The 18,611-nt window shown below is 33.7% G+C and overlaps 1 protein-coding gene across 1 annotated transcript; it reads left to right on the top strand.

Annotated features, from left to right (window-relative positions):
• Nucleotides 1-229: 229 nt before the first annotated feature.
• LOC133332745 (neurogenic locus protein delta-like) lies at nt 230-2,034 on the top strand (the record flags this gene model as incomplete). Its single annotated transcript, XM_061541120.1, has 1 exon — nt 230-2,034. A coding segment is annotated over one exon (1,804 nt), but the record flags the coding sequence as incomplete, so codon positions are not given.
• Between the last annotated feature and the right edge of the window lie 16,577 nt (nt 2,035-18,611).

Genomic DNA, 18,611 nt, shown 5'->3' with positions numbered 1-18,611 from the left:
AAACTCACTCACATTACTGCACACTCATGTCTTAATTAAAAATTATGATCTTTACAAAAAGAAAAAACAAATTCACAATTTAGGTGTGGGAGAAAACGGAAATTTCCTCATTTTTTCCCTTTCCCCTTTTTCTTTTTTTTGCCTTCTTTCTCTTTTTCTTGTTTTCCTTTTTCTCACTTTTTCAAAAATTTTACTAATTTTTCATTTTTTCTCTTCTCTCTTTTTTTAGCTGTCAATCTGGCTGGAAAGGACCTCTATGCAACGAATGTGAAGTTCATCCCGGTTGTGTCCATGGAACATGCTCCAAACCCTGGGAATGCATTTGCAACGAAGGCTGGGGTGGTCTGTACTGCAATCAAGATTTGAACTACTGCACCAACCACAAACCCTGCCAGAACAATGGTATCTGCCACAACACCGGTGAAGGTCTCTACACATGCAACTGCACTGCCGGTTTCCAAGGACAAGATTGTGAATTCGAAATTAACTCCTGTGCGGAAGTGAATCCCTGTCAAAATGCTGGTACCTGTATCGAAGATGGTTCAAAACGTGGCTACAGATGTGAATGCAAGAAAGGCTGGGCTGGTCGTCTATGCGAAGATAAGGTCATCACATGTGCCGATAAACCATGTGTTCATGGTTCATGCCGCGACACCAGCAAAGGTTTCCAATGTGACTGCCCCAATGGTTATAGCGGTACTATGTGTGAGGTTCATGTTGACACCTGCACTCCCAATCCCTGTCAAAATGGTGGTACTTGCTCGGTAGGACCTAATGGCTCGCACAAATGTCAATGCCCCAGCGGATTTACCGGTGCCTCTTGCGAAGAAAACATTGACGAATGCCAAGGCAATCCCTGTCACAATGGTGGTACTTGCATTGATATGGTCAATCAATTTAGATGTCAATGTGCCCCCGGATTTTTGGGTTCCTTGTGTACTGAAAAAGTAGATTTGTGCCTGATCAAACCCTGTGCCAATGGTGGTACTTGCAGAAATTTGAATAACGATTATGAGTGCACCTGTCGCCCTGGTTTCACCGGTAAAGATTGTTCCGTTGACATTGATGAATGCAGCTCCTCGCCCTGTCACAATGGTGGTACCTGTATGAATCGTGTCAATTACTTTGAATGTGTGTGTGCCCAAGGTTTCCGTGGTCCCCAGTGTGATGAAGAATCCTATGCCTCAGCCACCTATGATGCCCGGCAATATGAAGCTACGACACAAGCTAAGCCTAGGAGTGACGGTTTGACCAGTGGCCAAGTGATTTTGATTGCCATCCTCTCTGTGGCCATGCCTTTGGTAGCTGTCATTGCCGCCTGTGTGGTATTCTGCATGAAACGCAAACGCAGACGTGACCAAGAGAAAGATGATGCCGAGGCCCGCAAACAAAACGAACAAAATGCCGTTGCCACATTGCATCACAATTCCGGGGGTTTGTCCAGTGTTGCCGTTGCCGCCTTGGGTGTGAAACGTGGCAGCAGTTCCGGGCTGACTTTTGATAACTCTAATCCCAACATCATCAAAAACACCTGGGATAAGTCGGTCAACAACATTGCCAGCTCGGGCTCAACGGATGAGTGCCTGATGAACACCTCACTGTATGGTGGTGCCCTGTCGAACTATGCCGCCGACAACAATGCCAATTCAGAATTTTGCGGTGTTGGCCAAATCCAGCCTCTGCAAAGGGCCAAATCGCAGAAGCAATTGAACACCGATCCCTCGCTAATGCACCGGGCCTCACAGCTAATGGGTGCTGTGGGTGGCGCTAGTGGCGCACATGCACCAACCAAAGACTATGGAGCTGGTGGCAGCTCTTCGAATGGTGTTGGTGGTGTGGGGGGTGTGGGTGTTGCCGGCCCAGAAGGCAAACGGATCTCAGTTTTGGGCGAGAGTGCCTACTGTTCGCAGAGATGGCCTTCATTGGCGGCCCAAGGTGTGGCTGGGGGTTGTGGGGCTGCCTCAAGTTCAGCAGCCAGTGGTGTGGCGACGTCAGGCCAAAGATCAATAGTATGTGGTACACCTCATATATAAGCACACACAAACACAAACACACACTCTTAGGAAAAACAAAAACAAAATTGTAGGCAAAACAACAAATTTATTTAGGTGTAAAGTTAAAAAATGAAAAACGAAGATGATAAAGAAGAAGATGAAGATTTAAGGAAACCAAGCGCTGTTGAATATTTTTATAAAAATATGTGTTTATTTTTTTAATTAATTTACCACACTCTCACACACACACACCCAAACAAACAAACAACAAGACATCTCATAAAAATAATAATTCCTCAAGAAAATAGTTACTGGAAAAATAGAACTACCTACCCACACTCTCTGTACCAATTTTCCCATACTCCACTTCAACCCACTCTCTCTCCCCTCTCTCATCCTATTTTTTATATAAGTTTAAAAGAAAACGAAAACAAGGACTGATTTATATAAAAAACAAAACAAATTAAACTATAACAAAAAAAATAATTGTGTATAAAAACTAACAACAACAAAAAAATGGAATTCTTTATTAAGTAAAAACCACAAAATTATTCTCATGGAATTTATTTTTCAACCTCTCTCCCGCTCTCTTTACATTCCTATAACTCTATTATTTTCGAATTTTAATTTCTTCCCCCTCTCTCCCCAAAGATTTAAAGCTGATTTTTTATGTAAATTTATAAATGACTCTTTGAAATACCAAAAAAAAAACCTCTTTCCCCCAAACAAAAAAGACAAGGCTTTGTAATCTTTCCTTCATGTGCCGAACCAACTATTTCTTCTCTCCTTAAACCAAACCACTTGACGCATGTTCGAAATTTATAAAAAATATTATATTTTTTATTGTATATATTAGAAACTTACTGAGTATTCCTTAAATAACCCAATCCCCCACTCCCATTCCCAATTTCCCTCACATCTCCCTTTCCCCTCAATCCCTTATTTTTTATTTAGCTTTTTTTATTAAGTTTTTCTCTCTCAGCTCTTTTTTATGCAAAGAGCATTTAAAACAAAAACAAACAAACAGATATGTAAATATTAGTTTTATAATTATAAATAATTATTATTAAATATAAATATCATATAAATAATATTAATTATTTTAAGTTTAGCTCATAGGAAAAAACAAACGAATTGGAAAAAAACAAACATATAAAAAAAACCCCAAAAAATAACTATTTGACCTTAAACTCTATTTGTAAACAACAACAACAACAATTTTTTTAGTATTTTATGTTTATTATTTTTTTATAAGCTAATTTTCTTTATAGTTTAATTTAAACAAACGAATTATATTTTATAGTAAAAAACAACAAATATTGCAAAACAAACCTCATCCTCCCCCCCAAAAAAGAAGACAATTTTTTGGAAAACAAATAATTCTGTAAAAATCTACTATTATTATTTTTTGCCTCTATCTCTTAAAAAAAAATAGTGATCCACATTTTCATATTAATTTTTTATAATTTTTTTTTAATTTTTTTATTTTTTATTTTACTATTTTGTTTGAAATTTCCCTCTCTATACAACAAAAATACCAACATACGAAAAAAATATTAAAAAAAAACCAACAAAAAAACAATAAATTTTATATTGAAAAAATTTGTAAAAAAAAACACAAAATTCTTTTTATTTCAACAAAACATCAACAACAACAATATTGTGATGAAGAACACGAAATATTGAGGTGAATGGGAAACAATGGGAAGCTGGGCTGGGTTTACAATGGGTTCGAAGGAAATTTGGGAGGTAATATTCGCCAATTGATTACAACTTGGGAAAGGTCCATTTAAAATGACCTAGAAAGCAGCTGTAATTTATCATTCAAGCTTCGGGTATTAGTCGAGTCACTATACAAAAAAAAAAAAAAAAAAAAAATAAATAAATAAAAACAGTTAATTTAGAATGGTTCGAAATTTTTATATCCTCCTCATTGTGGAAGAAAAAAATTAAAAAAAAAACTAAAAATTCCGACGATACCATTACATTGGAGCACCATAAATTTCGGAAAACCCTGGTGGTACTTTGGTCCTTTCCTAAATGCCAATTTACTTCCATTTGGTTTGAAAAAATGCGGCTAGGACCTTAAATAACCTTCAAAACCCTCAAGCCAGGGGTCTAAAATGAGGCTGTTCCAAAACTTTCAATGGACCTCATTGTACAAAAAAAAACAAAAATAATAAATAAATAAAATAAAACTAAAAATTCCGAAAATACCATTACATTGGAGCACCATTCATTTCGGGGAAAACCTGTGGTACATTCGTTCTCTCATAAATGCCAATTTACTTCAATTTGGTATGAAAAAAATGCGGCTAGGAGCTTCAAAAACTCTCAAAAAAGCCAGGGGTCTTATATGAGGCAGTTACAAAAACCTACACTGGACCTATACATTGTAAATGTTCCGGTTTTTGTTCTTTGAGAAACTAAAATATACCCCATTACAGATAATGTGGTTGGAAATTACGACTATGGCTTTCGTCGGGTCCTTAATGGACCCAGACATTTATATGACAGCTGTGTGAAAGTATGAAGAAAATTCTTCCAGGGACTCTTGTCCTCTAAAAAACTCAAAATGCCTAATTCTAACAATATCTGTTGGAAAAATGCTGCTAGAACCTTGAAAGCATTACGAAAATCGGACTACTGGACAAAAATATGATGACTATGTTATCAAAACATGGACCTACATTGAAAATTTTCTGCGAAGAGATATTTTATTTCTCATTTGACCGAAATTCGGCAGGAACCTCCAAAAAGGTCAAAATACGAACCTATTTCAAAAAAATTCTTCCAAGAGGGGAGCTTTCTTATCCAAATTACCGAAAAAATTCCTCCCGAAGGTCTTTTATCATCTGAAAACCCAAAATGCCTAATTATAACCGCATTTGTTGGGAATTGTAATTAAAACATTTTAAATAGCGAAATTCGGAACAACATTGAGAATTTTTTGTGAAAGCATATTTCATTTCCTGAGGAACCGAAATTTCGCTGGCAGCTCTGCGAACCCTAAAGTAGTTCAGGGCCTAATATTTTTATTAGGAAACATAAAGTTGGCCTTGGCCTTTTTATGGGGACTGTGTGAAAATATTGAAAATTTTCTTCTGGAAGGTATTTTAACCTCTGAAAATCCGAAATGCCTAATCGTGCCAACATCGATTTTGACTATCCAAATAGTTCTGGAAATTTGCACTAGAACAATAAGAATAGTGCTAAAAAGTACTAAATATGGTATTATTTGTATTTGGCGAACCGGTGGAGCTAGAACCATTAAATTTTAAATGAGGATCACTGATGGAGCGTAGAATAGATGTACTAAAGGTTTTTGTGAATGTACTAAATTTCGTACAATATTGTGGAATGAGCTAAATACTTGAAATTTTGTATAAGGATAAAGTTTTGATAGGGTGTACTCATGTATACGTAAGGTACTATATGGCACGATTCGTATACATGAGTTAATTGTACAAAAAAAAAAAAAAAATATATATATATATATATATAAATGTACCAAGTAGAGTAATATATGGTACTATATTTTGTACAATTTTAATTTAGATGTACGGATAGAACAGTAATCCTGAAATTTAAAATTGAGATTGCCGTGGAAAATGTTCACTTATGTGTACGAAAATTACTAATTCGTACTATAATTGGTACAATTTTGGTTTGGCTGAACCGATAGAGCTGGAGCACTAAAATTTGGAAATAATATTACTGTTGGAGTGTAGGATTGGGGTATGGATGTTGTTTTGGAAATTCAAACATATCGGTACTAAATATGGTACAATTGGAAATTTTGGGTGAACCGATAGAGCTGGAATCCTGAAATGAGATTTCTGTGAGATATTATGATATTTTTCTAAAATCCTGGGATGTCTCGGCGAAAAAATAAATATTTTCCACACATTTTCAATTATGGTTCCAATTTTTCGTTTTCTTTTTTAAAGACCCACCACTAGAAAGATTATTCCGAGACACTGGGCCTTAATTATGGTCTTATAGATGCTTTTTTTTTAATTTCACATTACCCATTAACTTTTCGATAGATGTATGTTCCATTCAGTTTCATTAAAAGTCAAAATATTATTTTTTTTCTTTAAAAATAAAATGATCTCAAAAGCAACAAGTTAAAAAAGTAAATTTTAATTATTATTTAAAATTGTGTACATATGAATATGAAATGTTCCTCAGTAGAAACAAAAGAAAAATAATTATAACAAAAATAATTTTTAAAAAAATATAACAAAATGTAAAAATAAAACGAATTCATTGTGTAAATGACAACATTTGAAATTATGTTTTTGAAATATATTCCTAGTGAATAGTTTTATTTTATATTGTTATGTTATATAATTTGTATTTTTTTATTTTTAATTATTTTTATAATTTTAATATTAATTATGTTAATTTTTTAATTACTATATATTTTAATTACAATATATTTAAAATTTCTTAATTAAAATCTTTATTTAATTTAATATTTTTTTGTAAAAATCTTTCTATATTTTTGAAAATGTATATATTGGTAGTCTCCTCGATTAAATATATCCTTATAAATACTTTATAAGACACAAATAAAACATATCGTGTACTATATAAAATACATGTATATCCTTTAGTTTTGATATAAGTCTACACGAAAAAACAATAATACATAAATATATATTAAAAAAATGAAAAAAAAAAAAAATATTTTTTAGTCTTAAATTTTAAATGTATAAAAATAGTTGTATTGAAAAAAAAAAACAAATATGAAACAAAATAGTGAAAAAAATACTGAATGAAATAAAGAATATAATTTTTATGAAATGAAAATCAAAATCTGTCGGTTTTGTTTAATAAAAAAATTATGTAAGTATTGAAGATAATTTTTTTTTCCTACCATGAACTTCTCCTAGAATGAACTTTTTAAACAACATTGTATGCGTGAATTTCACATGAATACATTTTTCAACAACCCTTCATAGCTTGGATATTTAAAACAATATGTTAAGCACCCAATCCAAGGTGTAGTTACGTCTGCGGTGTTCTCTGAACTGCTTTCTCTCTGATTGTTGTATATACCCTAAGCTGTAATTCATCGCAATATTAATTTTAGACCCCAAGTTTCTAGAACCAAATCTTTTTCTGATATGTTGGAGATTTATAAATGAACATGTTGCCATTTAGTACACATTCGTCCGAATTTGCAAAACTTCCTCTATACAACAATCCTACTTTCTAAAAATGATCCCAACTTCAAATTTCAAGATTCCAGCTCTATCGATTCACCTAAAATTCAAATTGTACCAAATTTAGTACACATTAGTACCAATATTCAAAACTTCCTACATACCCCAACCCTACATTCCAACAATAATCTTAATTCCAAATTTCAAGATTCCAGCTCTATCGGTTCACCCAAATCCAAATTTAGTACCATTTATTACACATTAGCACGAATCTCCAAAAATTCCTATAAACCTACTTTTCAAAAATGTTCCTAACTTCAAATTTCAAGATTCCAGATCTATCGATTCATTTAAAAATCAAATTGTAACAATTGCACAAATTTAGTACACATTAGTTCGAATTTCTAAAACTTTGTACATAGCCCAATCCTATACCACAATAGTGATCCTAACTTCAAATTTCGAGAATCCAGATCCATCGGTTCACCCAAATCCAAATTTGGTACAAATTTTCAAAACGTCCTACATAGCCCAATCTCTATTGGTTCACCCAAAATTCAAATTGTAAAAAATTTAGTACAATTTAGTACAAATTATTATAAATCCAATAGAAATCATACTATCCAATTTCAGGATTACAACCCAATCGATTAATCCAAATATATTTGTACCAAATTTAGTACCATTTAGAATATATTGCTACGAATTTCCAAAACAACACCCATACATCAATCCTACACTCAAACAGTAATCTTAATTCCAAATTTCAAGATTCCATCTCCATCGGTTCACCCAAATTGTACCAATTATAGTACGATTTAGTACTTTTCGTACACATAAGTTGAAAAATTTTGTCAAAACTAAGTAGGGGAGACTGGGGCACCTTCGGCACTTTTTTTAAAGCTCTATATCTCAGTACTTATTCAACATATATATATACTATACAAATACTACAAAATTGTACCCAATTTAGTACTTTTCAGATACTTATAGTTCTAATTTTCAAAAAAAAAAACTTTAGTACATCTATCCTACACTCCATTAGTAATCCCCATTCAAAATTCTATCATTGATCCTTATTCAAAATTAGCTATCTTCACCAGTTCGCGAAATATTTATTTATATTACTTTTCTTTAGTACATTTTAGCACTTTTCGTGCCGTTCTAGTATGATTTTCCAACCATCACGGAATTTTGACTTACACTTACTTTTGACATACATAGGCAAGGATTTTTAAAATATTAATTTTTAATCTTGTAAATATCTAAACATTTACGTAAAATAGAAAACAAAATATTCCTTTTTATTTCTCCCAAGTTTACAAATTCGTACCCTTCAAATTCACAGATGCTTGTAACAAAACTCACATTGCTTCGAAATTCCTGGAAGTGGAAAAAAAACTAACTTCAATTTCACAATAAATTACATAGTTTTATGACAAACTTTGATGATGATCTTTTTTCGCAACAGCAACTTTACAGCTACACGAAGAACAACAACAAAAACAACGATGCAGGCAACAAGCAAATGCACCACGTTACAATGTTTCTGTTTACTTGGTAAAGGGTACTAAACTCGTCATAACATCGAATATTCACTTATGCTTCTTCTTCGTATTAGAACCGTCAAAAGAAGCAGGAAAAAACATCAACTTGCAAAAACTCCTATGAAAATCATAAACCGTCACTCCCGTGTCATAAATTGTTTTTCTTTTCTAGAAAGCCGCACATCAGAACCGCACCGCACCGCTCCGAACCGAACAGAAAAGAACTTGTCTTCCAGTTAATTCTTCAACAACATTAAAATCACATAAAAACCATTGCCGATACAAAGCAATTTATTGCCTAGTTGGAAAATGTTCTCGACATTGGTGTTAGTTGGAGGCAAATTGGTGGACAATTGGAAATAGTTGGATTAAGGATAATACTGTACAAACAGCGAAATAATTGCATTTTAAATCTAATTAACTTTTGGGAGTGTGGTATCTAATTGGAATTCTAGTTATTTGTGGAATTCAAATTGGGAAACATTACAAACCCATAAAATATAAAATGTACCTTAAAACGGCATATACATTAGAACTTTTTACCGGGTTAACCTACTTTATGAGGATTTATTTGACATATATGCAAAGGAATTGACAATTGAGACCCACTGGGTTAACGAAATCCGGTTAAATGTAAACGTACTATAAGTTTCAATGAGAATATAAATTCTTTGAAAACAACAAATATTCCTTAAAAAGGGGAGTTCACAAAAAATATGCCTTTCAAAAGTCCGCGCCTAAGACGGTCCTTAAGAAAATATATGTTCTTTAAAGAATCCATAGATGGTCCTTAAAAAATCTAGGCCTTAGATTTTCCTTCAAAAAATATTCCTAAAAAATCCACGCCTTAGATAGTCCTTGGATGGATACTTGAATAAATACACGCCTTCTGTGGGTGCTTGAATAAATATTCTTTAAAAAATTCACGCCTTATTGTAGCCCTAAAAAATATTCTCTCAAAAACCCACGCCTTATTTTAACTCTGAAAAATATTCTTTTGAAAATCCAAGCCTTATTGTAGTTCTGAAAAAATATTCTGTTAAAAATCATCGCCTTATTGTAGCATTGAAAAATTTTTCTTTAAAAAATTCACACCTTATTGAGCCCTGAAAAAAAATATTCTTTAAACAAGAGAATAACAACAACAACGACAACCAGTTATGAAAGTTCAAAAGTCGGACTTTTCCGATACATACAAGAAATGTTAATATCTACAATATCCTGTAGATAGAACAGACATAGTATCGGAAATATATATGGGAGCTTTATATACATCTGAACCGATTTTCACGAAACGTGCCAAATTTCGTGCAAATCGAAAGATATATAGGGACTTTGGTACATCATTTACATTAAATCGGACAAAAATATATATGGGAGCTATATCTAAATCTGAACCGATTTTCACGAATCTTGGCAGACATCACTCTAGGCACAATTCAGAATGCCATGTCAAATTTCGTGCAAATGGAAAGATATATAGGGACTTTGGTACACCATTTACATTAAATCGGACGAAAATATATATGGGAGCTATATCTAAATCTGAACCGATTTTAACGAATCTTGGCAGACATCACTCTAGGCTCAATTTAAAGATATATAGGGACTTTGGTGCACCATTTACCTTAAATCGAACGAAACTATATATGGGAGCTATATCTAAATCTGAACCGATTTTCTCGGAACTTGGCACACATCATTCTGGACCTAATTCAGTACTCGATTCCAAATTTCGTGCAAATCGAACGATATATAGGGACTTTGGTGCACCATTTACCTTAAATCGTGCGAAAATATATATGGGAGCTATATTTAAATCTGAACCGATTTTTCCAATTTTCAATAGGGTTCGTCCTTGGGCCAATTAAGTGACCTGTGCCAAATTTCATCCAAATCGGATCATAAATGCGACCTGTACTTCGTTAACAAAAATACATGGACGGACAGACGGACATGCATAAATCGACTCAGAAAGTGAAAAAGTGGATTATATGAGGACAACCCCAAAAAGGGGGCGAATATTAATAATTTTGGTAGGGATATTTGTTACCATATACGACTACAGTAAGAACCCAATGTAGCAAATTTCAGCGAATTCGGTTGAAAAACGCGCTCAAGATCCCCAAAATACCGAAAATTGGTGGGCACCCTTATATGGGAGGTATGCCTAAACGTGGACCGATAAAGCCCATCTTCGAACTTGACCTGCCTGCAGACAAAATAATTTTTGGCGATCTACCTCCATTCGTTTAGACGCTAGAGTGATTACAACCGACAGACGGACAGACAGACGCTGATCAAGAATATATATACTTTATAGGGTCGGAAATGATTATTTCGATGAGTTACAAACGAAAAAAAATTAATATACCCTCCATACTATGGTGGAGGGTATAAAAAAATTGTTTAAAAAATCCAACCTGAGGTGAGATCGAAAAAATATTATTTTAAAAAATCCACGCCTTGTAGCCCTGAAAAAATATTCTTTTAAAAAATCCACGCCGTATTGTAGCCCTGAAAATTTTTTCTTTAAAAAATCCACGCTTTATTGTAGGTCTTTGAAAAAATTTTCTTTAAAAAATCCACGCCTTATTGTAGGTCGTTGAAAATTGTTTCTTTAAAAAATCCAAGCCTTTTTGTAGGTCGTTGAAAAAATATTCTTTAAAAAATCCACGCCTTGTTTTGCCATAGACATTTTTTTAAAATCCAAGCCTTACGGTAGCTTTGAAAAAATATACAAGCCTTATATGGTCCTTCAAAAATATTCTTTAAAAAAATACACGCCTTATTGTAGATCGTTGAAAAAATATTCTTAAAAAAAATCCGCGCCTTGTTTTGCTATAGAAGTTTTTTTTTTTAAATCCACGCCTTACTGTAGCTTTGAAAAAAAATCAAGCCTTATAGGGTGCTTGAAAAATATTCTTTAAATCCACGCTTTATAGTGATGGTCCTTGCAAAAATATTAGTTAAAAAATCCGCGCTTTGTTTTAATGATAGAGGGTCCTTGAAAAATAGTCATTAAAAAATAAACGCCTAGGTGACCCTTGAAAAATCCATGATATTTAAAACCAGTGAGCGGAGTAGTATAGTCGGACGGGGCCGACCATACGATACCCTACACAACTACCACGGAACTCAAATTTTCTGCGGATGTTTATTCCGAGCCTGGGCAATATTTCGTGATATTTGCACCCTCTTGCCCGATTAGAGGTAAATAGCACAAAAAATTAAGTTTTCGGTCCACTCCATTCCAAAATTATTATCTTATCATCACCGAAAATTATAGGCGTTGTCCTTGACCATAACTGGAACCTCATGGAACATTTCAAAGCGATCAGCGCTATAGTTCCGCTCTCTAGAGTGATAATGGGTTACTAAAGAATATACGAATACGGAGATACCTGTAAATATTTAGGTGTAACTCCCACATCCGAGCACACACAACAATATAATTGGTCTTAATTTAAAGGTCAACCACTCCTCTTGGATATAATATAAACTTCTCGGGTCTATGCCCTTCAGGGGTAAATATATACGCTATAGAATACAAATTTTGTCATTTTTCACACAAAAGTCAGGGTCCATTTGACCCGCAAAATATTGACCGATCTCTATAAAAACAGACATGCTTATTCTTTGGCCCGATCCCCTTCTCCATTTGGAAATTTGCGAAGTTCGGGCCATAATTGCGGCCTCTGGAGCGACCAGAAAAACCGACAAAAATTTAGTATTTGGTCCATTTCATCCCCTAAATATTAACCGATCTTTTCCAAAAACAATAGGGGTCTTCATTGGCAGACCCCTATTTTAGTTTTAAAAAAATTAAAAAGTTTGAAAAAAATATCTTTAAAAAAATTAAAATATAATGTTCATATATATTTTTTTAATTTTCCCATGAAATTATTTCAAGCTCTGTTTTAATCTGCTTTTTAAAAATATGTTTTGACAAGTTTTGATCTTAATATCCATAACAAGAAATAAATGTAATTTTTGTTTAAATTTTTGTTAACTAATTTTCCAACATTAATACGCTGAGATTTATCAACGATTAAGGCCTAGACAAGGTTAAACAAACAAACGAAAAATTTCATATTAAATATCACAAAGCTATTTAATTGCTTTGGTATTTCAAAACAATTAAAAAATTATATTCTCACAATTCTCAAAATTCAATTTCAGTTATTAAATATTAAAAAAAAATTTATTTTATAGTCATCATAAAAATTCCAATAAAAATAGTTTTTTTTTAATACAAATTTTATTCAAAAAAATTAGGCGAACAATTCCACCCAGTTTTCTGAGGAATTTATTTCAAATCGGAATTAGAAACGAAATAAGTGAAAAACCTGCACGCATGTTCGGAGCTAAATCACATTGTAACAATGTGTGAATGTACATAAATAAAATTTATTTTATGTAATAAATGATGATGAAGAAAATTACAACAACAACAACTGACAAGAAAAATAACAAAAAAGATTTGGAGAAAAAAATCCATCTTTGTAACCCACATTTTATTATTTATGCTGAGATTTGAGAAAAGAAAGAAACGCTGCAGTTTTCTTTTCAACGAAGTAGAAGGAAAGGCTACAGCGAAACTGTAACGCCCTTCTTCGAAGAAACAGACCCTTTCCCTTTAAAAACAAAAATGTTTTCAAAACGTTCCAAAAGACCCGTCGAACATTCAAATGGCGGTAGGGTACCCAACTCTCAGCTGCCGAAGTTAAGGAAGAAACTTGTGAAAAAAAATCTGTTGCCTATTTGATTGCAACTCACACGCATACCAACACACCTTGCACCCCGACTACATAAAAAGAAGCTCATGTAAGAGTCGTCTCAGCTATGCAATTAGACATTTATGATGTTGATCGCTGCCAGTTGTGGGACCAGCTAGCTGCAGGGGAGCCGCAAGCAAGTCTGCAGTATACTTGGAAACAAATCCGCTTCTGCTGCTGCTGCTACGGCATAAAAATAACTGTTAATGTAATCGTAACTTCTTATAACTGTGAGAATTCAGCGATTATATGCTAATGCGGACCTTAAAAAGATAATAAGCTACAGGCAACTAACAGCGACTTTAGAGGTATGCTACAGGTTCGGATTTTTTAAGATATATTTTTAAGGACCAATAAAAGGCGTGGATTTTTTCAAATATTTTTCAAGGGCCATACAATGCACGAAATTTTCGTCCGATTTAATGTAAATGGTGCACCAAAAACCCTTAACATCTTTCGATTTACACGAAATTTGGCACAGCGTAATGAATTAGTTCTAGAATAATGTGTGCTAAGTTTCCTGAAAATCTGTTCAGATTTAGATATAGCTCCCATATATATTTTCGTCCGATTTAATGTAAATGGTGCAACAAAGTCGCTATTTATCTTTCGATTTGCGCGAAATTTGGCACAGCGTAATGAATTAGGTATAGAATGATGTGTGTTAAGTTTCCTGAAAATAGGTTCAAATTTCGATATAGCTACCATATATTCGTCCGATTTAATGTAAATGTTGCACCAAAGTCCCTGTATATCTTTCGATTTGCACGAAATTTGGCACACCGTATTGAAATGAGTCTAAAATGATGTGTAGTAAGTTTTCTGAAAATCGATTCAGATTTAGATATAACTTCTATATCTGACCAAATGAAAAATTTAGTATCGGTTACAGAATGGCATGTTTATGGATTCAATTTCATTTTACTGGTCCTTTAAAAATACGACGTCTGTTAGGATTCATCTGTTGAATATACCCAAAGTGGTGAAGGGTATCAAATAGTCGGCCCCGTCCGACTTTACTACTTTCCTTACTGGCTTAAATATATATTTTTCAAAGGCTACAAAAGGACTGGATTTTTTAGAGAATATTATTTTGCAAGGGCTACAAAAGGACTGGATATTTTTAGAGAATATTTTTTTGCAAGGGCTACAAACGGCTTGGATTTTTTTGGAGAATATTTTTTCATCACCACAAGAAGTGCATTTTTTAAAGAATATTTTTTCATCATTTATTCAAGGACAAAACAAGGCCTGGATTTTTAAAGAATATTTTTTTCAAGGGCTACAAAAGTCTGAATTTTTTTCAGGTCCCACACATAGGATTGTATTCCCACCTGTAGGGTACCACCTCCCAATAAAAAAATCTATGCTATTTGGTAAATTTCAGCTTTATTATCACATATCAAACGTCAGATGATGATAGGACTTGTTTTATAATTTACCTTTGATCTTAGATCTACCTTAGAAAAATAATCAAACTTACATAAATACACATTACATATATGTACGTTATTTTGTAAAACTACATAAGCTTCTTTTAGCATAGTAATAATATTCATAAAATAGAAACCCCACCAAATACCAAACTAAAACTCAGGGTGTCTTAACTGCAACAACTGTAACTGCAACAACAACTTCAATTAAATTATGCATAAGCGCATGCGCAACTTATGTCGGTCTGTAGGCTGTTTGTGTGCAGTTATTAGCAAATGGTTTTTACAGCCTCCTCATATGTTTCTGCACACTCTTGTTTATTCAACTCGAATTCACTTCACTCCACATTCATCATCCATCATCAGTTCTTTCTTTCGTAACATAACTAAGAAGTTGGGAACTTTATTTTCTATTAAAAAAACTCGAACAACAACAAAACGGATTTTTGTTGTTGTTGTAAATTAAAACGTATTTTTTTACACTAACACTAACAGAGAATGATTTAGAAAAATATTAGTAATGCTGTAATTAATTTTCATGTCATACGTATAACATTTGTTGGAATAGTTTCGGCTAGTAGATGTTTTCATGATAGGCTTATTTGGGTTATGAGATTTTGAGAAAATGTAATTAATTATTAAATAATGACCTACTTGTTGAAAAATATTCTTAAAATATTTTTATGTTTATATTTTTTATCTACAAATATTCTTTCAAAAAATCCACGCCTTTTATGGGTCCCTACAAATATTCTTTAAAAAATCCACGCCCTTTATTGGACCCTACAAATATTCTTTCAAAAAATTCACGCGTTTTATGGGACCCTAAAAATATTCCTTAAAAAACTCCACGCCTTTTATGGGACCCTACAAATATTGTTTAAAAAATCCACGCCTTTTATGGGACCCTACAAATATTCTTTGAAAAATCCACGCCTTTTATGGGACCCTACAAATGTTCTTTAAATGTTCTTTAATAAATCCGCGCCTTCTATGGGACCCTACAAATATTCTTTAAAAAATCCACGCCTTCTATGGGACCCTACAAATATTCTTTAATAAATCCACGCCTTTTGTGGGACCCTACAAATATTCTTTAAAAAATCCACGCCTTTAATGGGTCTTTAGTGCACACTTTACATAAAATCCAAGGAAAATATATATGGGAGCTATATCTAAATCTGAACCAATTTCCACGAAACTAAACACACATCATTCTATGCTCAATTCAGTACGCTATGCCAAATTTCGTGCAAATCAAAATATATATAGAGACTTTGGTGCACCATTTACATAAAATCGGTCGAAACTATATATAGGAGCTATATCTAAATCGGAACCGATTTTCACGAAACTCAGCACACATCATTCTAGACTTAATTGAGTACGCTATGCCAAATTTCGTGCAAATCGAAAGATATATAGTGACTTCGGAGCACCATTTACATAAAATCGGAAGAAACTATATATAGGAGCTATATCTAAATCTGAACCGAACACATCACTCTAGACTTAATTTCGTACGCTGAGCCAAATTTCGAGCAAATCAAAAGATATAGAAGGACTTTGGTACACAATTTAGATAAAATCGGCCGAAAATATATATGGGAGCTATATCTAAATCTGAACCGATTTTCCCCAATTTCAATAGGATTCGTCCTTGGGCTAAACAAATGATGTGTGCCAAATTTCATCCAAATCGGATTATACATGCGACCTGTACTTTGTTTACAATTTAACACCAACAGACGGACGGACGGACATGCATAAATCGACTCAGAAAGTGATTCTATGCATATTCTCAAAGGGAACCATATGTCTATCTTCTTTCCTTTTGCATGTTACAAACATTGGCACAAAGGCATAATACCCTGTACCACAGTGTGGTGAAGGGTATAAAAATCCCCTCTAAAAATTTTTATTTTCGAAATATATTTTCAGAAACGTGTTTTCACTTGTCCAGGAGAAATTCGAAACCACAGGCCGATCGATATTCAAAACCACAATGATTTACCGTTTCTTCACTTTTCCTACGCGCCAGAATCCAATGGCTCCCACCATGTGGTTCGAACAGCTAATTAACAATTATTAAAAGTCACTTTTCGGCGCAGCATCACTAATAAAATTAACCCAGATCAGATCGATCAGACCGCATATAACAATAAGTCATAATATTTTTGGGATGACTTGTTAGTGTTGTTGTTGCTATACAGAAACACAACCACATTCCATGCACCCACCATAGGAATTACGACCATTCATCCATCTATCGGTATATACACCTATGCAGATTGGAGAAACAATGGAAATCATATTACTTTGTTTGCTTGACTAGATCGGTGATCGTTAACGGAGAAGATGATGATGATGATGACGACGATGAAGAGAAGAATGAAGATCGCGATAAAAACAAAGAAGAAGAAGAAAAAACTACAACAAAATAAATTTCATCTAATTCATGTTATATCAAGTACGCATTTACACTTGATCCAACAGGTTCATAGAGCCAGAGTGTGGTGTACCGCTCCATACCACTCCACTCATCATCATCCACACACTCACCTGCTGGGAATTGTTGTGGTTTGCTTGTTATGGAGCATGTGTGTGTTTTTCATAGATACTTGTTTGATGGAACTAAGTACATCATCACACGCATTGATGTATGGGTATACGGGGAAAAATTACTGGTATATTAGGTTGTGTCGTAGGGCATAGGGCTCCATAGCTACAATAGTAGAGTGAGAAGCATCGGTTACCTGGTCGAGAACTCATCCATGGAACTATAATTTAAATTCGAAAAATTTGAGCAATCATATCTTCTCCCGATTCCATAATGCATACAACCTAATAAACAATCAACATAAGGGCCAACAAGTTCCGCACTCTTCGCCGACCCAATACATCAACAACGAAAACACATGCTCAATGCTATCAGTTTCACTATGACAATAGCAGAGACTGACTTTAAGATGTCTTAACTTACAGCAATTGTCTGTCAGGTAAACTAATCTACCGACAGAATCAACCAGACCAACCACACCGCTATAAGCTGTGTGGCTGTGGTATGACCACACCATACCACATACGGTAAATTGGTAATTTGTATACTCACTCGGTTGTGGAACCGTGGTTTAGAATCCATCATCGTTGTCGTCATCTCATCACTTAGTCGAGATCTCATCACTTCTTTGCCAAGAAGATGTAAACAATCTGCCCATAGAGAGGGCTATGTTACATGTCGATGTCTGTCTGTCCGATCATCCGTCTGTCTATCATGCTTTTTTGTGTGTCGTTGTTGTATTTTCGAATGAAACTGAAATTGAAGATCTAAGAGATAAGAATAAATTATGGAATGGTCAAGTTTAACTATGTAATACAACTCCACAAACATGGTAATAAGTGGAGAAATGTATAGGTCAGGAATAGTTAGGGTTACGAGAGAATCTAATAAAAAACAGAAAAGAGCAGATCTGATAAAAACTTGTAGCATTTTCTTACTTAAAGAAATGGAGGAAATAGGTCATACGAAAATAAGTTGAAAATTTGGCTTGGCTGGATTTTCTTAAAAAAATTTCAAAGACCTGCATGGCTGGGATTTTTTAAAGAATATTTTTTCAAGGCTATCCAACAAGGCTTGGATTTTTTAAAGCATATTTTTTCAAGGCTATCCAACAAGGCGTGGATT

The sequence above is a fragment of the Musca vetustissima genome, unplaced genomic scaffold, assembly GCF_032173495.1.
Source record: "Musca vetustissima isolate MV318-11 ecotype Yass unplaced genomic scaffold, APGP_CSIRO_Mvet_v1 utg49743, whole genome shotgun sequence".
NCBI lineage: Eukaryota > Metazoa > Arthropoda > Insecta > Diptera > Muscidae > Musca > Musca vetustissima.
Note: the sequence above shows the minus strand (reverse complement) of the source record. Positions and strands in the feature narration are given on the sequence as shown.